General features: G+C 37.9%; 1 protein-coding gene across 12 annotated transcripts in view; it reads left to right on the top strand.

The window, feature by feature from the left end:
• The window catches only part of robo2 (roundabout, axon guidance receptor, homolog 2 (Drosophila)), a 687,764-nt gene that overhangs the window by 656,881 nt on the left and 12,357 nt on the right, over nt 1-18,526 (top strand). For all 12 annotated transcript variants that reach the window (XM_056473160.1, XM_056473157.1, XM_056473158.1 and 9 more), the window contains 3 exons: nt 4,396-4,555; nt 5,527-5,790; nt 8,355-8,563. In XM_056473160.1, the coding sequence (XP_056329135.1) occupies nt 4,396-4,555; nt 5,527-5,790; nt 8,355-8,563 (633 nt within the window). The remainder of the gene's footprint in view (nt 1-4,395; nt 4,556-5,526; nt 5,791-8,354; nt 8,564-18,526) is intronic.

The raw sequence follows: 18,526 nt of genomic DNA, 5'->3' as shown, positions 1-18,526 counted from the left end.
TGCCCGACTCCTCAGCGGAGACTCGTTTACATTATTGATGCCCTCTACTCGACAAACAGAGGGAGAAAGAAAGTGAGCGAGTGATTGAGTGATCATGCCATCTCGCCATTTATTGGCTGATGCCGCGCGTCACCCAGAGGAACGATTAGGAAACCCAATTACTTCCCCCCACTCCAGCCACTTCTGCCTCTGGCCTGTTGTTATTTTTTTATTACTAGCTTGCTTTATTCATCTTGGTTTGACACTTCCATCCGTCGGCAAGTCTCCTAATGCGTCTCGCTCTCCCGGAACAATAGCGCAGCGTCAGCGAGAAGTTTCCGGCGATGAGAACGCTCTCTAATAGGGCGAACGCCGAGAGTATCATAAACGTCAGCCTCCGTATGACAAATCTGCTCTGAACTGTGCATAGCTACGGTGCTCATCCTTTTATTTTCATGCTCACAAACACTCTTGTTTTTCTTTTCTTAAAGGGACAGTGCACTCAAAAAAATAATAGTCTTCTCAAATCTACATTCACCGGTGGCCACTTTATTAGGTACACCTGTCCGACTGCTCGATCATCTTGACCATGTCTACATGCCTAAATGCATTGAGCTGCTGCCATGTGATTGGCTAATTAGAAATTTGTTAACGAACAGACGGACAGGTGTACCTAATAAAGTGGCCAATGAGTGTATATTTGAAGCCTCAGTCAACTCACTGACCTGTCGAATTTCTTCACAGAAGAAAAAGGTAATATCGGTTAGCAACAACTCATTTTTTGGTGGAATATTCTGTTAAGATTCAGGGAAGATGGTCTTTTTATAGCCCCTAAATGCGATTCAGCGTGGCTTTTCTAAAGAGTTTTTTGGATTTAATGTATAGCCCTGTCAAACTCCTGGCATTATATTAAATAACAACCTGATGTTTGAAGCCACAGGGTTGCCTGAATCGGAACATTTTGAGGCGGCAGGGACAATTAGAGGCCATTGGCAGACAGAAGCAGATGATGACAGATAGTATCCCATACAGCTCAAGTGCTGCCAGGGAAGGTTTTTCCCCCCGTTTGCATTTGGCCGTGCGTCGGACTCCATCAGCCTCAGCTATTCTATGCCTGGCTTGAAACTCGGGTGGATCTGGCAACACGCGAGAAAGCACTGGTCATGTTGAGTTTGCCAGCGGCGGCATTAATAATTTACAGTAATGAATCTTGCCGCCTCTGCATGTAGTCTGCGGAGAACACGCATATACATCACATCCTCATCCCAAACGTCTTCATCTGGCATTGATGGCCGTTACATTTAGATGGCTTTGTTAATTAGAATCTGACAGAAGAGTGATTAATTACTATCCCGCGGACTGCTTCTTGGGCAAGTGTGCCAAAGCGTTTGTCCAGGGAGATTGTTGATGCAACATAATTCAAGTTTAACAGCTTTTTTTCTTTCAAAACTTCTGTTTTCATAGTGTAAGGAACATTAAATGAATACTTATAAACTTGTGAGCAAAGAAATTTCATCAAGATGCTTGAATGGAGGTCAAAGGTTTTTTCAGTAATTTGAGTCTTCAGTCTTTGACTATTGACACGCTGTAAACGGCTTCTTTCACCAGGCAGCCTTGAGATTTCTATTGTGGCCACATTGGCTCTTGAGAGGTTTATGAATTGAGTGTGTACAGAGAAGTTTCACATGGTAAAATACAAGAAATTGCGTTTGACAGTGCCATTGCATTAGAATTTCGAGCATACACTGTAAAAATGCTGGGTTCCACACAATTCCTTAATGTTGTCCCAACACAAATCAATTAAGTTAACTTAATTGTTTGTTTGTTTTTTTTACTAATTTAAGTTGGTTGAACATTAAAATATTAAGTTATACCAAAAAAAACTCAATAATTGTGTTAACAGCTCATTATAAACAGTGTTGGGCATGTTTGAAAAAAAGTTATTAGTTATAGTTACTAGTTACTTCTCACAAATAGTAACTGAGTAAGTAACTGAGTTACATAATTATAAAAGTAACTAATTACCAGGGAGAGTAACTATTTCGTTACTTTAAAAAAATCTAATTTGTCAAATGACTATAAAATAAATATAAAACATTGTACACTAATCTGCACTGTTTTAATGTTGTTGTGGGACAATGTAAGAGATAACGGCGACACGAGGTGCTTCATTAGATTACATATTTCCAAGGCATGAGTTGCACGGTACATAAACATTCTTTCACCTCAGTGAGGGTAAAGTAGTGCTTATATTTCCAGTTTGCAATCGCTACCCTTGAACTTGTTGGATTTTCCATCGTTCTGACTCCTGGTGTGTGCCACTGACTGCACGTATGCTTGTGTGAACACCCGTCATACTCTGCCTCTGATTGGCAAACGATGGAAAATACTCTATCTAAGCCAATTATCATGTTCTGTTACACCATGTTCATGTACACCTATTATCATCTTTGGTTGGTTATGTGTCCCGCCCCAGCCTCAAACAGTCACACACACACACACACACACACACACACACACCCCAGAGAAAGGTAGGTCCTAAGGCTGAGAAAGACGCTGCTCCATGAAAAAAGCTTCAGCGTCCTCAATTATAGTAACGCGCATTTTATTGTTAGTAACGGTAACGGTGTTGTAACAGGGGAAGCAGTCATTCATTTGATTACTCGTTACTGAAAAAAGGAACGCTGTTTATTTATAGCGCCGTTATTTCTATCACTGATTATAAATAAGTGGTTTGAACAAGCAGCTGAAAAAAAAAATCAACTGGATGTTAAAGGGACAGTTCACTAAAAAACATAATTCTGTTATTATTTTCTCAAACCTTGACTTGTTCCAAACTAGTTTGAGTTTATTTTTCTGTTGAACACAAAATAGCATATTTTGAAATATATAAATCAAAAGTCAAATAAAAAGTGCTTCAGGTGTAAGTAATGTGACGGTACTCTTTGGAGAAGGGATTTATAAAGATAAACAACAAAATCACAAGCCCAAGGCTCTTGAAAAGTAAGTGAAAAATATTTAATAGCTCTTATTAACATGGCTATTATTAAAAAAAAACAGCACTATTGTGTCACGTGTGCAAGCGGGTCGAGGACAACAAAAGTAAGGATCCAAGTGCAGTTTAATAGGATTAGTCGTACAGACAGACAATGGTCAATACAGGAGCAAAACAGGAACATACAGGTCATCCAAATAGTAGTCATCAAACAGGCGTACATGGCAAACTGGCAAAAATGGCCAGTATGGGGGATTACTTTAAAAAACTAATGTAATTTGCCAAATGACTATAATATAAATATTATGTGACAATGTGAGAGATAACGGCGACGTGAGGTGCTACATTAGATTATAATTACTCACTGAGAGACTCTTTTTTTCCTAGACATAAGTTGCACGATACATACACAAACATTCTTGCCTTTCATCTCAACAAGGGAGAAGTAATGCTTATATTTCAAGTTTGCAAGTTTGCCGTTTATTTATGGCATCGTTATTCCCATCACTGCTTATAAATAAGTGGTTTGAACAAGCAGCTGAAAAAAAACATTTCAACTGTATGTTAAAGGGATAGTTCACCAAAAAAATGAAAGATCTGTCCTCAGTTTCTCAAACCTTGACTTGTTCCGAGCTAGTTTAATTTTTTTTTTTGGAAACCAGCAGGGGGCGCTCAACCTGCAGTCTGTGTGGGTCCTAATGCCCCAGTATATTAATGGGGACTCTATACTGCTCAGTGAGTGCTGTCTTTTGGATGAGATGTTAAACCGAGGTCCTGACTCTCTGTGCTCGTTAAAAATCCCAGGATGTCTTTCGATAAAGAGTAGCGGTTTAACCCCAGCATCCTGGCCAAACTTGCCCAATGGCCTCTGTCCATCATGGCCTCTTAACCATCACCAAATCATAATTGGCTTCATCACTGTCTCCTCTCCACAATCAGCTGGTGTGTGGTGTGCGGTCGTGTCATCCAGGTGGAAGCTGCACACTGGTGGTGAATGAGGAGATTCCCCCCAAAAAATGTGTCAAGCGTTTTGAGTGTCCAGAAATGTGCTATATAAAAATAAGGAATTATTATTAATTATTATTTTTTTTAGTGTCACAAACTTGTGATTTTGACATTTTTAAGAATGTTGTAAACCCATAACCATTGACATTAATAGTTGGAAAAACCAACACTATGGAAGTCAATGTTTATAGGTTTCCGTTATAGGTTTCCAACATGGAAACCTATAAACATTGGTTCCAATGGTTTGAAATTAGCCACTGGTCAGTGAATTATAAGAGAATTTTCATTTTTTGGGTGAAGTATCCCTTTAAGCGGGAAGTAAAAATTTTATTTTTAGGGTCAAAATGTCCAAATATGCATGTGACATAATTCTATGTTCAAACTCTAATGAATACTTATGACTTTCACTGTTGTAGGTGGGAAAGGTGGAAAGAAGAAGAAGACCAAAGCAAATGTCAAGCCCACCAAGATGAATGGCTCCAACTGGGCGAACGTTCCACTTCCTCCCCCTCCCATCCACCCTCTTCCAGGCACAGAGATGGACCACTACGCCTCAGAGCACCATGATGGAGGAGGGTAGGGTCCTGAACCGCTCATTCAGCTTTACTTATCCATACTGCCAATTTAGTGGTCACATCTACAATATCTAGAGATGATGATCCATTTAATTAAGCTCTGGATTTATCTCATCAAGTGATAAAAGCAACGGTTTACAGTAAAACCATCCATGCTGTGCCTTAGAAATTATTCAAAGCCTCGTTCTCGCTAGTTAATACCATCCGTAAATCCACTAATAGTATTTATTTATTCCTTCGGGACTTAATGAAGCCGCTTTCACCCAAATGATTTATTTGTTGTCCGTTATAAATAGACAAAGCGTTTCTGTCAGTGTGTGATAATATTAAAACCCTGTTTGACAAACTGTTCACGCTCAGCAACTTTTAATATACTTGCAACTCTGATAGCACTTCTTTCTAGTCTGACATCAGCGTCGGCCCATCTGTACAGTTAAAAACGAAAACACCAAGGTGGTGATACAAATTAAACATCCTGCCTGAGAGGTGTGCTTGCCTTTCAGCCCTGTTAATTTCCATCTCGGAGAGTCATCCGGCTTAATAGGCTCTCTGGCAAATGAGTAGTCTTCTGCGTTGTAAATCTCACCACTGTCTTTAATGGCTTCAGATTAAAACTGTTATGTCCTACGGGATGTGCACTGACAAATTCCTTTAATGAACGTTGGCTTTATGACATGCATTATTTCAGCATGTATAAGCACAGTTCTGGGAAATAAAAAAGGGGGGAAAAACACAGTCGTTCTGCCAGATCAGCCTGTATTCGTACATGGGTAATTCCCTATTGTATATAACACAAAACTTACATAGTTACTATTGTGTTTATAAACTTGAGACTCATAATATCCATTAATGTTGTGTAGACTGAAATTTTCTAATCATTTTTTCTCTTAATAAACACACAACTGGTCGGGGGTGCCTCAAGGATTTGTCTTAGGACCGTTTTGATTTTGTTTCTATGCTCATTTGTTCTAGATATGATAGTGATGGTTGGGGCCCACCATTGCCAGTGCAGACATACCTCCATCAGGGTTTAGAGGATGAGCTGGAGGAAGAGGAAGAGCGGGTGCCCACTCCTCCCATAAGGGGCGTGGCTTCTTCTCCTGCAGCAGTTTCCTTTGGCAAACAGTCCACAGCCACACTGAGCCCATCTCCACGTGAAGAAATGCAGCCCATGCTCCAAGCCCACCTAGATGAGCTGACCCGTGCTTATCAGTTGGACATGGCGAAACAGACTTGGTAAGATTAAGTTAAAGATTTGGTCCAGCATGCCATAAAATAGGGGAAACGTTTTTATTTAATTTATTTAACTACTTCATAACATTTATATATAAAAGCTTTATGCTGTCTAGGGGTTATGACTGGGAATTATTTTCATGGCTATTTCAACTAGAGACAAATAAATGCTTTATTTTAGACAAATAAATAATGCCTTTTTTTTCTTTCAGAAATAATGTCGAATTAAGTGATTTTTTTCTTAACCCTTTAACTGCCCCAGCATGAACAACATTATGGATTGCTTTTCTTAACTCCTAATGTTGCTAGTTAACACACTCCATGCACTTTTTTTTTCAACACATCCCATCATTTCTAAAATATCAGTCTCTACCAAATGGCTGATATATTAGTTTATGGTAAAAGTACCGGAATTAATACATATACTATGAAGTAAATCACAAAATTTAAAATGTAAAATATTTCAGATTGTCATTTAACACATTTTCTTTTTTTTTTTACAGTAAAACAAAATCAAGTGTAGTAGTGCAACAGGATTATGTTTGTTTGATTTTTTTTGTAAACCAACAATGCTGTGTGTGTAAGCCATTATTTAAAACAGTCATATTTTTAAATGACTTTAACAGTCATTATTTAAAACAGTCAAAACATGGTCAACCGTTTGGTAGAGCAGTCATAAGTGAAACTATCTGCCAGTTGGGTAAACAGAATATTCTTATTTCAAACTGAAAACAAGATTAATTGACTTACTGGCAGATTATTTTACTTGTTTTAAGGAAAAACGTGATTTTCACCTATTATTTTTCAATATAATATGTATATATTTCTTTTTTATTAATTTATTTTTTGCCATTTTTAACCTTTAATTGACAGGATAGTCGGTTGACTAAGTCCACAAGCTGGGATTCTAACTCGGGACGCCCGGAGCACTGCCCACCATGTCAGTGCATTAACCAATGGGCTATGGCACTGACAAAACAATAGTTTTTACTTTATTATTTTGATTGAATGATTTAAGGTTTTTGTTGTTGTTAATATTTGGATTAAAAACAGTGTTGCAGTGTTGTGTTAAAAGCTTGAATTGAATCATTTTAAGAAGAATGTAGTTGAATTAGCAGTGAAAAAATGTCTAATCATAAACCCCAAACAGCATAAAGCTTTTTTATAAACTTATTTTGATTGATTGATTGAAGGTTTTGTTGTTGATATTTGGACGACAACAAGATGAAAACTCTTTAAAGGAAAAACTTTTATTTGTAGCGTTGTGTTATAAGTTTTCAATAAAAGCTTGAATTTAATCATTTTAAGAAGAATGTAGTTGAATTATCAGTGAAAACTATTCCTAGTCATAAACCCAGGACAGCATAAAGCTTTTTTATTAACCTATTTTGATTGAATTAACTTTTTTGTTGTTGTTAATATTTCAACTAGAAACAAGATGAAAAATATACGTAGGAAAAGCTTTTCAAGAGTTCAAGCTTAGATATTGCTTGACGGTATTAGCAGGTTTGGCATGTTGTCCCTGGAGAGAACCCTGAGCTCGGAGATAATTGAGCCCAGGGCTCCTGCCTGGTCAATTAGCATATAAAGGGGTCCGAGATGGGGCAGGTTTCGAGAGCTCCCCCTGGTAAAAGGAGGAAAAGGAGGAGATGGGGTGGAAGGGGGGATTCTTCCAAAATGAAGAAAAAGCAGTAAGGCGAAATCTGTCTATTTATTGTAGGCTTGGAGCAATCTGATTGGATTATTGCTGATTATGGATGAGAGTCCAGTCGAGATCAATCATATCACATGCTCCTCTCGAAATTAGCTTGTAAAACTTCACTTATTTGTAGCATTGTGTTATACATTTTTTAATAAAAGCTTGAATTTATTCACTCTAAGAAGATTGTATAGTTGAATTGGCAGTGAAAACAATTTCTAGTCATAAACTCTAGACAGCATAAAGCTTTTTTTATAAACCCGGCATGCTAAAGCCATGCTTCAACCTGTCTTTCCTAGAGAATCCAACTTCCTACTTATTACATTGGGCACTGTAAGTGAACGACCGCCACTTGTCAGGAGAAAGATGTCACGCTGCCGCCATAATGAGTATGTTGCTCATAGTGCGTTTTTGACGACAGGGAAGAGCCCATAATTATATCCAATCCTAAGCGGCACCACTGCACAAACACACACCGATACACACACACATATATATATAGACACACAGTGGGGCTGTCATCAAACCTAGCTGTCTAGTGGGTGACAGCCCAGCAAAGACATGCCTGTGGTGGTTGCCATTGTATCCTCTTCAAGCTGCAATTAGTAGGTCATTGTGTTAGCATGCAAACCGTGGCGCTGCTGAATTAGCCGAATTGTCCCAATTCATCCGAGAGATGACAAGGAATGTTCTAGGAATACCAAATTTGGCCTGACAGACAGCACACCCCGCGCCTTTCTCTTTTGTCTGGGCTTGTCGCTCATTGACACCCTTTGTCTCCCACTGACAACCCTTGAAGCTCCTGCTTGGTTATGCAAATAAAAAAGCACGGTATGTTCATGTTTGACTTCTTTGGAATTCTCCACAGGCACATGCAGGGTGGGCCTTACCCGCCCCAGGCCCCCGCACCACCCGTGGGCTACGTCTCTAGCACCTTGGTGTCTGACATCGAGACCGATCTCCCTGATGAAGATGACGATGATGAGGAGGATGAAGGATACGAGATGTCGCCGCCAATTAGGGGCAGTGAACACACGCCAGGCTCCAGCATGGACAACTTGGATAGCTCCGTTACGGGTAAGCGCACGTTTTTTGTGTGTGTTTGTGTGTTAAAGTCACAATTTTTTTACATAAAATGTAAAGGCAAGGCAAGCTTGTTTATATAGCACATTTAATACACAATGGTAATTCAAAGTGCTTTGCATAAACAGCAATAAAAGAAACAAAATAAGTATAAGCAGTGTGCGAATAATACATTCACGATCAGGGGGGTCGACTTTTTCGGTTAGATTATGTAATACATGCTTCGGTCATTTATGTATTTATTTTTAATTACATCTGCTTTATTAATAAAACTTGTTTATGTTTTCCATGCCTTGAGGGATACTTAGTGTATCCTGACCTACGGTATCCTCTGATTAGATTTGAATGCGGCTAATGTTGGAGCACGTCTGATTATTTCAGGAAGCAGATTCCAGCAGTAGGGGGCGTAGTAGCTGAAGCCGGATTCACACTTTTTACACATCCTGCTAATTAATTCCTAAAAATTATCATTGCCATGTGGCAGTTTACATGCTAAGTATAAGCTACAGTAGCTGTTTTTAGATATCAAAGACACAAGCTCAGATGAGCAAAACTTCATGTGGTTTGACCATTTTTTTTTACATATTCACTGCATATGATACTTTTGTCACACCGTATTACATAATATATACAGTGCTCAACAAATAGGATTACACCCCTCACAAAATCACATTTAGATTAATATTTTCTATAGGAAGCTTTACAATATTATATTTGTGCATATACATTAGATTAGTCAGTACTAAAGCCAAATCTGGAGCTTATCTAACAAAATAATTTATGAGAACGGTCCACAATTAGTGCACCCAAATTTATATGTAGGGAAAAATATTAAATTTAAAAAAAGTGCATCAAATTTTGTTGTAGTCTCCAATATTTCACATTAATTTAAATGTATTATCTTTCTATTTCTGAAGATGTTGGATGGCTAAAATAATATTTTGATAAATATATCTGTTTAATAAATCTGTTTTGTTCAAATGCACCAAAATATATGACCTATATTCACTGAGAAATGGATAAAAATATTCCTTTTCAAAATGGGGTGTACTCGTTTATGTTGAGCACTGTACACCCCGTTTAATTATAAATAAATAAATATTCTGAACAAATTGAAATTTAATTGAATGGGTTTTTTTATTCAATTTTATACTTTACCTAATCATGTTTCACAATGTTTGCCATGCTCTGCAATTTACAGTGAGAGAAATAAGTATTAAACAAGTCTTAATTTTTCTCAGAAAACATATTTCTAAAGATGCTGTTGACTTAAAATTTTCACCAGATGTTGGTAACAACCGAAGAAATCCACATATGCAAAGAAAACAAAACTAACTAGTTTAAAAACGAAGTTGTGTGTAATAAAAAGAAATGACACAGGGGAAAAGTATTAAACACATGAAGAAATGAAGGTGTAGAAAGGCAGTGAAAGCCCAGACAGCGGCTGAAATCTCTCAGTAGTTCTTCAGCAACCCTCTGACCTTCATCAGTGTAAATGAATATTAGCTGCTTCAGTCCAACATCTACATTAGCAGATGATGAAGATGATACCGGGGGACATTTCAGCAAGACAATGATCCAAAACGCAGCCAAGGAATCTCTCAAACGCTTTCAGAGAAAGAAAATCAGGCTGTAGAATGGCCCAGCCAATCACCTGACTTGAATCCAATATAAAATACAAATTAAAGACCAGATTTGATAGACGAGAACCACAGAACCATCATGATTTTTACAAATCTCACACCTGAGCAATGCATGTGACTTTATTCTCCATAGGAGAGGTGTCTTTAAGCTGCCATCACCAAAAAAAAAGCCTTTTATATAAAGTGTTAAATACATTTCAGCAGTTCAGTATTTTCACCTTGTGTCATTTCATTGTTATTACACAACTTATTTTTTTAGATTTTTTTGTTTTGTTTGATTTTTATGTTTGTATTGTTTGGGTTTTTACCAAAATCTGGTTCAATTCCATGTCAATAGCTCCTTTAGAAATATTATTCCCAGGAAAAAAACATGACGTGTTCAATACTTGTTTCCCCCACTTTATAAGATGTATATACAAATAGTCAAGGCCAAAATTATTCATATGAATTAATTTGTCAACTTTTCTTGTGAGAGAGAACATTCTGAAGTTCTTCACAAAGAGAGGCCTTATCTAAACCTTTGAACCGGTGTGCTGTTAGATGTCTGGTACTGATTATGTGTTTTAGTGTATTATCTTTGAGCTCGGCAGGGGTGGCCATTTCATTTGCTCATTATCTCTTCCGTCGTTTTTGTAATCTGAAAATCTTTGTCTCTCCTAAGTCATTTCAGGATTTCGGTTTGAACCCAGCTTCGAAAGAGAAAAAAATATATAATTTTTGTATTAAAAAGTTAATTAAAATCCAGTTCATTTGGTCAGAGAGAGCAAACGATAGGATCTACCCACATATCAAATTACAATTCAGCAGCATGTGCAGCGTATAGATAAGACAATGAAACAGAGGTACTGATCTCTAATCTAAAAGCGGCATATTTCAGTCCAGCGGGCGCTTTGAGTTTGTACTGCTGGTGTTTATATGGGAAGCGTTCATGGTTTATTCACATGTGTACAGCATGTGGCAGCTTTGTTTGCCCTGCAGAGATAGAAGCATGGTAAAATGATATGTTTCGCTCTGCTTGTCTGTAAATAGATGTATTGTTTTGTCATTATGCTCGCGTGTGTGGCTGGGTGCTTGTGTCTCTTCCCCAACTCACCTGGAAATGAGCACACTGGAATTCAGTTTGTTCAGGCATTTGGGGATAAACTATAATCACTGTTATGAGAGACAGACTAAAATACAAAAGGAAAAGACGGGAATGAAGGGAATGAAATTGCATATAAATTGTGTTTTTAAAAATGTATGTCATTTTAAATTGTATAAATTGTAATGTTGTGTATTATCATTACATTTTGCTCTGGGATAAGAAAAACATTTGATGCGCATCCCCTGTCGTCTGCATTTTTCTCATGGAGATTTCGAATAACTCTCACGTTCAGGCTTCCATTTCCCCATTGAAGACAGGAGGCACCATTTCCATTTTACAACTTATTGAAAGGGTTTTATGGGCCGTCTGTCATAAGGGACACGTGAAGGGTATGACATTGTGGGGTTAGAAACTAAAAGTCCTCTGTTCTGCATTTTAGCACAGGACAGACAAAAAATGGGACAGAGATGTTTCTTTAATCAGGCAGAGATATATGCATTATCATTGTGCTTGATGAGGTAGATAAGTAGACATAGTCAGACGGATGGATGGATGGATGGATGGGTGGATGGATGGATGGGTGAATGGAGATATGCGGTACAGGTGAATAGGGTGGGCTAAATTGTCCGTAGTGTATGTGTGTGAATGGGTGTGTATGGATGTTTCCCAGAGATGGTTGCAGCTGGAAGGGCATCCGCTGCGTAAAACATGTGCTGGATAAGTTGGCAGTTCATTCCGCTGTGGCAAGGTAGATAGATAGATAGATAGATAGATAGATAGATAGATAGATAGATAGATAGATAGATAGATAGATAGATAGATGGATGGATGGATGGATGGATGGATGGATGGATGGATGGAAAGTCGATATATAGATCAATAGATATATGGATGGATGGATGGATGGATGGATGGATGGATGGATAGATAGATAGATAGATAGATAGATAGATAGATGGATGGATGGATGGATGGATGGATGGATGGATGGATGGATGGATGGACGGACGGACGGACGGACGGACGGACGGACGGACGGACGGACGGACGGACGGACGGACGGACGGACGGACGGATGGATGGATGGAACCACTCACTGGACCTGAGTTTTGCTGAAACAAAGCAAGTGTTGTTCAGTGGCGTCTGTGTCCTCCTGTGGCACTCTCTACAGCTTCCTTTCACTGCTTTCTTCCACTAGGGCCCTTTGTTTTTGCCCACATTCACACCAAAGTGACACTACACTAGTGCCGGGGTTACTTCAAGACCCAGAAGCAGAGATCTGTCCTTTCTGAAGACAATAAAACAACTATTTCTTTTCAAGTTCATTTATTTATAAACCACATTTAAAAACAGAAAGATAGGGATGGTGCCATGCTCATCTCATGGGGCAAATTGTTCCACAACCGCATAAACAACGGAAAAACAACTATTTCTTTTGGCTTGCTTGAGGTGAATTCAAAGATCACTGGGACGTATTTCTCTTAATCATGCTTGATTATTTATGGCATGCACAACCCTGAGTGAGTTTGTGAAACAGTGAGGGTGTTTTATGGGAGTTGTAATGTGTGCAGTGAGCTCACCGTCCTGCTCCGTTCGGCTCCTATAAACCCTTGCATTGGCTAAGGGTCACGTGTCCCGAGGCGGCGTCTCCTCCTCCTCGTCAAGGGGAATGATTATGATGTTTAACGATATGCAGATGAGGGCTCGGGGCAGTGTAAATCAGCTGTAGTGGCAGCAGGGTGTTGGATGAGTTTTATAGTCCTGCGCAACTCCATTTAGCCGAGCCGTTAATATTAACTGTGGATTATCGGAATGGAAAATGTCAAAAATAGCCGCTGTGGAATCTATTATTTTTTTGTGTCAGCTCCATATTTATCCACTCTTTTTTTCATATGTGATTTCTGCATTTCAAATTGTGGGTTACAGGTTTGGGGAACTTCCATTCAAAAGAACTGATTGAAATCCCTTCAGATAACACTTCAAAAATAAATCCATATGCATAAAATTAAAGCTTTGTGCTTTATTTTTATTCAGCATGAAAATAGCATTACTCTAGGTATTTCATATCTATGTCCAAAGTCTTTTGAGTTTACTATGTTTAATTTCTCCAGCTTATTATCTCTTTTTATTCTGTGCACAAAAAATACTATAGTAATTAATAGTAAATACTGTACTGTTTTGAACCATACTATATACTGATTTCATGCAGCCGCCATTTTAAAAGCGAAATCGAGGCTGTGGTGGGAAGAAACCCGGAAGTATCACAGGATATGATGTGTACCTGGCTGTATATCTTATTAGCGAAAAGAAAGTGACACAAATTTATCATTTTACCGCCTTCCGAGTGGCCCGAAGGTCCATTCTGAATGGATAGTGTAAATAAAAAGGGATGTCAGACCTCGTTTACAGCTAAGTTAAGGGAAATGGTACTAGTTTGCTAATGTTTCTTTCCCAAACACACGTTTTAGATGCCATTTATCAAACTCAAGTTAATGAACTGATGCTTTCACTATATTAGACTTGTCACGATACTAAATTTCGGCACCAATCAGTACTGAAATTTAAGAAAAACTTCCATTTTCCGCTAACATTTATGCGTTGTTGAGTGCGTTCTTAAACAGCTGATTTGCCAGTGTGTTCACATGCTCAACAGTAATTACTGTGATTGGCCTGAAGGTCATCAGTTCACTGCACTTCACCCATGTTTACCGAGTGCAAACACAGACGAGCGATTCACTGATGACTCGACTAATCTTCGCGGATTTAAAACGCTCCAGTGTCCGTGTATCTGTGTTTGCACTTGGTGAAAAATGATGAACTGATGACCTTCACGGCCAATCCCAGTCATTTCTGTTGAGCACTGGTGAATAGTATGGCAAATCAGTGCTGTTTAAGAACACACTCAGTGGTACTTAAATGTTAACGGGAAATGGACATTTTTAAAAGTTCAGTACCGGGACAACACTATTACGGTCAACACGAGGGTGCGCTACAGAGGACTGTGTTGTTTTATCGCTCACCAGTTTACATTGGCTAAAGCAGGGTAACATCCCCACTGTGTTTACCTGGTGCCATGAGCTGAGGCCTAAAAGGACACTTAATCATATTACTCCTAAAGAGATTGTGATTTTGTTTGGTACCTAATATGATTTTAATTGTTTATAATAAACTCAACTGAATGATATTAAAGTGATCTTTACACCATTTCTGCATTTTGAAATCACGGCAACAGCTGGAGGTTTGTAGTCCACAGCATGTTGTTGCAATGATTACAGTGCTGATCCTATACTTCCATGTTTCTTCCCACCACAGCCTCGCTTTCGTTTTTTAAAATGGCAGCCAAATGAAATAAGAGTATTGTAAAGTACTGAATCAGAATGAATCAGTTGTGTTTCTAAGGTTGCTATACAACAGCTATAGTAATATAAACAGATTTCCCAATGCTGTAATTTTCTAAAACTATAGGCTATATTATACTACAATACACCACAGATTACCCTAGTAAAAAGTAAAGTATACTACAGTATTAAAGTTTATCAGTTCACTTTAGTTGATACTACAGTATGGTGGATCATTCATTAACAAAGTGTTGTAAATTCTATAATATACAGTGTGTGAAAAAGTATTTGCCCCCTTACTAATTTCTTTTTTTTTTTTTTTTTTCATGTTTGTCACACTTTAATGTTTCGGATCATCAGACTTATTTAAATACTAGTCAAAGATAACACAAATAAAGACATCACATAGTTGTATATAAAGGTATTTATTATTAAGGCAAACAAAAAAATCCAATGCTACATAGCCCAGTGTAAAAAAGTGTTTGCCCTCTAAACCTAATATCTGGTTTTGCCACCCTTAGCAGCAAGCATTTTTGATAACTTGCAATGAGTCTGTTACAGCGCTGTGGAGGAGTTTTGGCCCTCTCATCTTTGCATAATTGTTGTAAATCTGGCACATAAGAGGGTTTTTGAGCATGAACAACCTTTTTAAGACCATGCCTCAGCATCTCAATTGGATTCAGGTGAGGACTTTGACTAGGCCACTCTAAAGTTTTCAATTAGTTTTTCTTGTGCCAAAGAAATCAGTAAGGTGGCAAACACACTTTTTCACACCACTGTATAAAGTACAATACACTTTACTATAATATGTGTCATAAACACTATAGTAGATGACACGGTGGCTCAGTGGTTAGCACTGTCACCTCACAGCTAGAAGGTTGCTTGTTTAAGTCTCAGCTGGGTCAGTTTGCATTTCTGTGGGGAGTTCTCCTTGTGTTCACGTGGGTTTCCTCCGGATGCTCCGGATTCCCCCACAAGTCCAAAGACATGCGCTATAGGAAAATTGGGTAAGCTAAATTGCCTAAGAGTGCATGGGTGTTTTCCAGTGATAGGTTGCAGCTGGAAGGGCATTCGCTGCGTAAAACATATGCTGGATAAGTTGGCGATTCATTTCACTGTGGCAAACCCCTGATTAATAAACGAACTAAGCCGAAAAGAAAATGAATGAATGAATGAATGAATGAGCACTGTGTTACAGCACTGTGGAGGAATTTTGGCCCATCTCAATTGGATTTAGGTCAGGACTTTGACTAAGCCCCTCCAAAGTCTTCATTGTGTTTTTCTTGTGCCAAAGAAATCAATAAGGGGGCAAACTCTTTTCACACAACTGTATACAGTATAATACACCTTACTATAATATGGGTCATAAACACTATGTTATATTCAAAATACATTTACTATAGTATATTCAACACTATAATATATTCAGTATACAATATAGATTCATATACAGTAGTATTTAATATACATTCGTAATATTGCTTGTTTTTTTTTATTATTTGGTAATTTGATTAAATTAATGTTTGATGGTGAAATAATGCTAAGTCATTGTACCCGGTTTTTTTAACATTTGATTGATTGTTTACACTTTACAGAAATTCAGGAGAGAGATAGCAGCTACAGTATTGTAGCTTCAAACGTTTGCCGTTCATGACTGCCAACTTCAAATTAGCAACAATTTGTGGCAAGTTCTCTTCATGCTACGCTGCGCTGTATAAAAACATTTGGGTTTGCGAACGTGATCCAGAATTTGTTTTGGCCAGAGAATTGTTATTGTTTTGCAGCTGCCAGCATTATTATTCTGTGAAGAGTGAAGGTTGGTATTTTGGGGCTGTGTTTTTTGGTGGCTGGTTGTTAGAGAGGTTGTCGTCTCTGGAGGAGGCAGGAGTTGCTGAGGCGTAGTGCAGGTATTCGGCAGGATCCGTCCCTTCTGATGTGCAGCTCTGTACCCGCCGCTGTCTCCGCCAGCACATCCAATTCATTATACGCAGACTTGCTTTGCTGAGAGACGGTCTCGAGGGACTCAACTTTTTTTTTTTTGTAGTGAAACAAAGCCATATGCAGTTTCGGAGGAAATTAAAAGGAAGAAACTGCCAGGAGAGATTTTTTTTGCATCATATTCTTTTAGTTTTAGACAAGAGGGGAAAAACTAAATTTATGTTAGTGCTTTAAATTCCTTTGCTGTGTTTGGTATTAGAATGTGTTTTTCTTAGGGTTTACTGTATATGGAATCAACAAGTAGTATTTACTTTTTTTTACACTATAGTAATAAAGCTTTATAATGCTAATTATAATATCAACAGTAAATTGTATTATTTAATATTATTATTATTATTATTATTATTATTATTATTATTATTATTAATAATATTATTATTATTATTATTATTATTATTATTATTGTTGTTATTATTATTATTAGTAGTAGTAGTAGTAGTAGTAGTAGTAGTAGTAGTAGTAGTAGTATTAGGGCCCAAACACCAGTGGTGTAAGGACCTTCTCGGAATTACTTGATTGTTAATTGTTGTTATCATTATTATTATTATTATTATTATTATTATTATTCCCACTTTTTTGTCCAAAGTAAATTACATTTTTTAAGGGTCTAAAAATTATCGAAAACTCACAAAACTTTACAGTAGTAAAGTATTGAAAATGTACAATTGATGAGGGTTTCAGAACTCAAAATGGCTCTATAACACCACCTACGAACTTTCGACGAAGTGACCCTCAAGTTTCGTACATGTACAAACATTTTCCGACATGTGGAATGTTCCAATACCTACATAAAAGTCCCTTGGAGTAAAATCAGAAACCCAACAGAAAGTTGCTTATTTTTACTGACATTTTTAGGCCTTGTATTGTAGCAAACTCCTACTAGAGATTCAATCAAATCCACAACAAAATGTAATAGGGTTGTCATGATAGTGTAATTCGGTACCAATTGTCAATGAAATTTTAAAAACATCCATTTCCCGCTAACATTTGAGCGCTGTTGAGCATGTTCACTTAAACACCGATAATGGACACTGGAGCGTTTCAAAGTCACATCGATCAGCTGGTTTGTCTATAAGCTGACATACGAGCGATCCGCTGAAGAATCGCCGCTTTAAAAGATACAATGAGCCTGTATCTGTGGTTGCACTCTGTAAACAGCGGTGAGTTCGATGAATTAATGATCTTCACGAACAATCACAGTCATTTCTTTTGAACACGTAGACCCAATGGCAAATCAACGCTGTTTAAGAACGAGCTTAACAGTGCTCAACTGTTAGCGGGAAACGGACGTTTTTAAAATTTCAGTATCTATTAGTACTGAATTCCAGTATCATGACAACCCTATAATCTAAAGGCATTGGTAATGTTAAAGTGTGAAGATTTAAAGTTTTTGTTTGAGATTATTACTATTATTAGTGGTGGGCTGTTATCGACGTTAACATGCTGCATTAACGCGAGACTCTTATTAATTTTATCACCAATTATCATAGTAGAACAGTTACTCAAGCAGTTTGTGATTCATTTTGGAAACAGGAGATGAGTCCCTGGTCTAATGCGCCCCCTACCTTGAGAAACCCATTCTCAAAGACTTACTTTTAGTAATTATTCGGGTAGCACACATATTCTGAATGCCTTTGGCAGAATTCAAATGAGCCATTTTAATCTAGATTACTCTAGATTAATTCCAAGACTACAGTGAGATTAATCTAGATTTAAAAAAATGTATATATGCCCACCTATTCATTCATTCATTTTCTTGTCGGCTTAGTCCCTTTAATAATCTGGGGTCACTACAGCAGAATGATCCGCCAACTTATCCAGCATTTGTTTTACGCAGCGGATGACCTTCCAGCCGCAACCCATTTCTGGGAAACATCCACACACACTCATTCAC

The sequence above is a fragment of the Danio aesculapii genome, chromosome 15 (assembly GCF_903798145.1).
Source record: "Danio aesculapii chromosome 15, fDanAes4.1, whole genome shotgun sequence".
Taxonomy (NCBI): Eukaryota; Metazoa; Chordata; class Actinopteri; order Cypriniformes; family Danionidae; genus Danio; species Danio aesculapii.
Note: the sequence above shows the minus strand (reverse complement) of the source record. Positions and strands in the feature narration are given on the sequence as shown.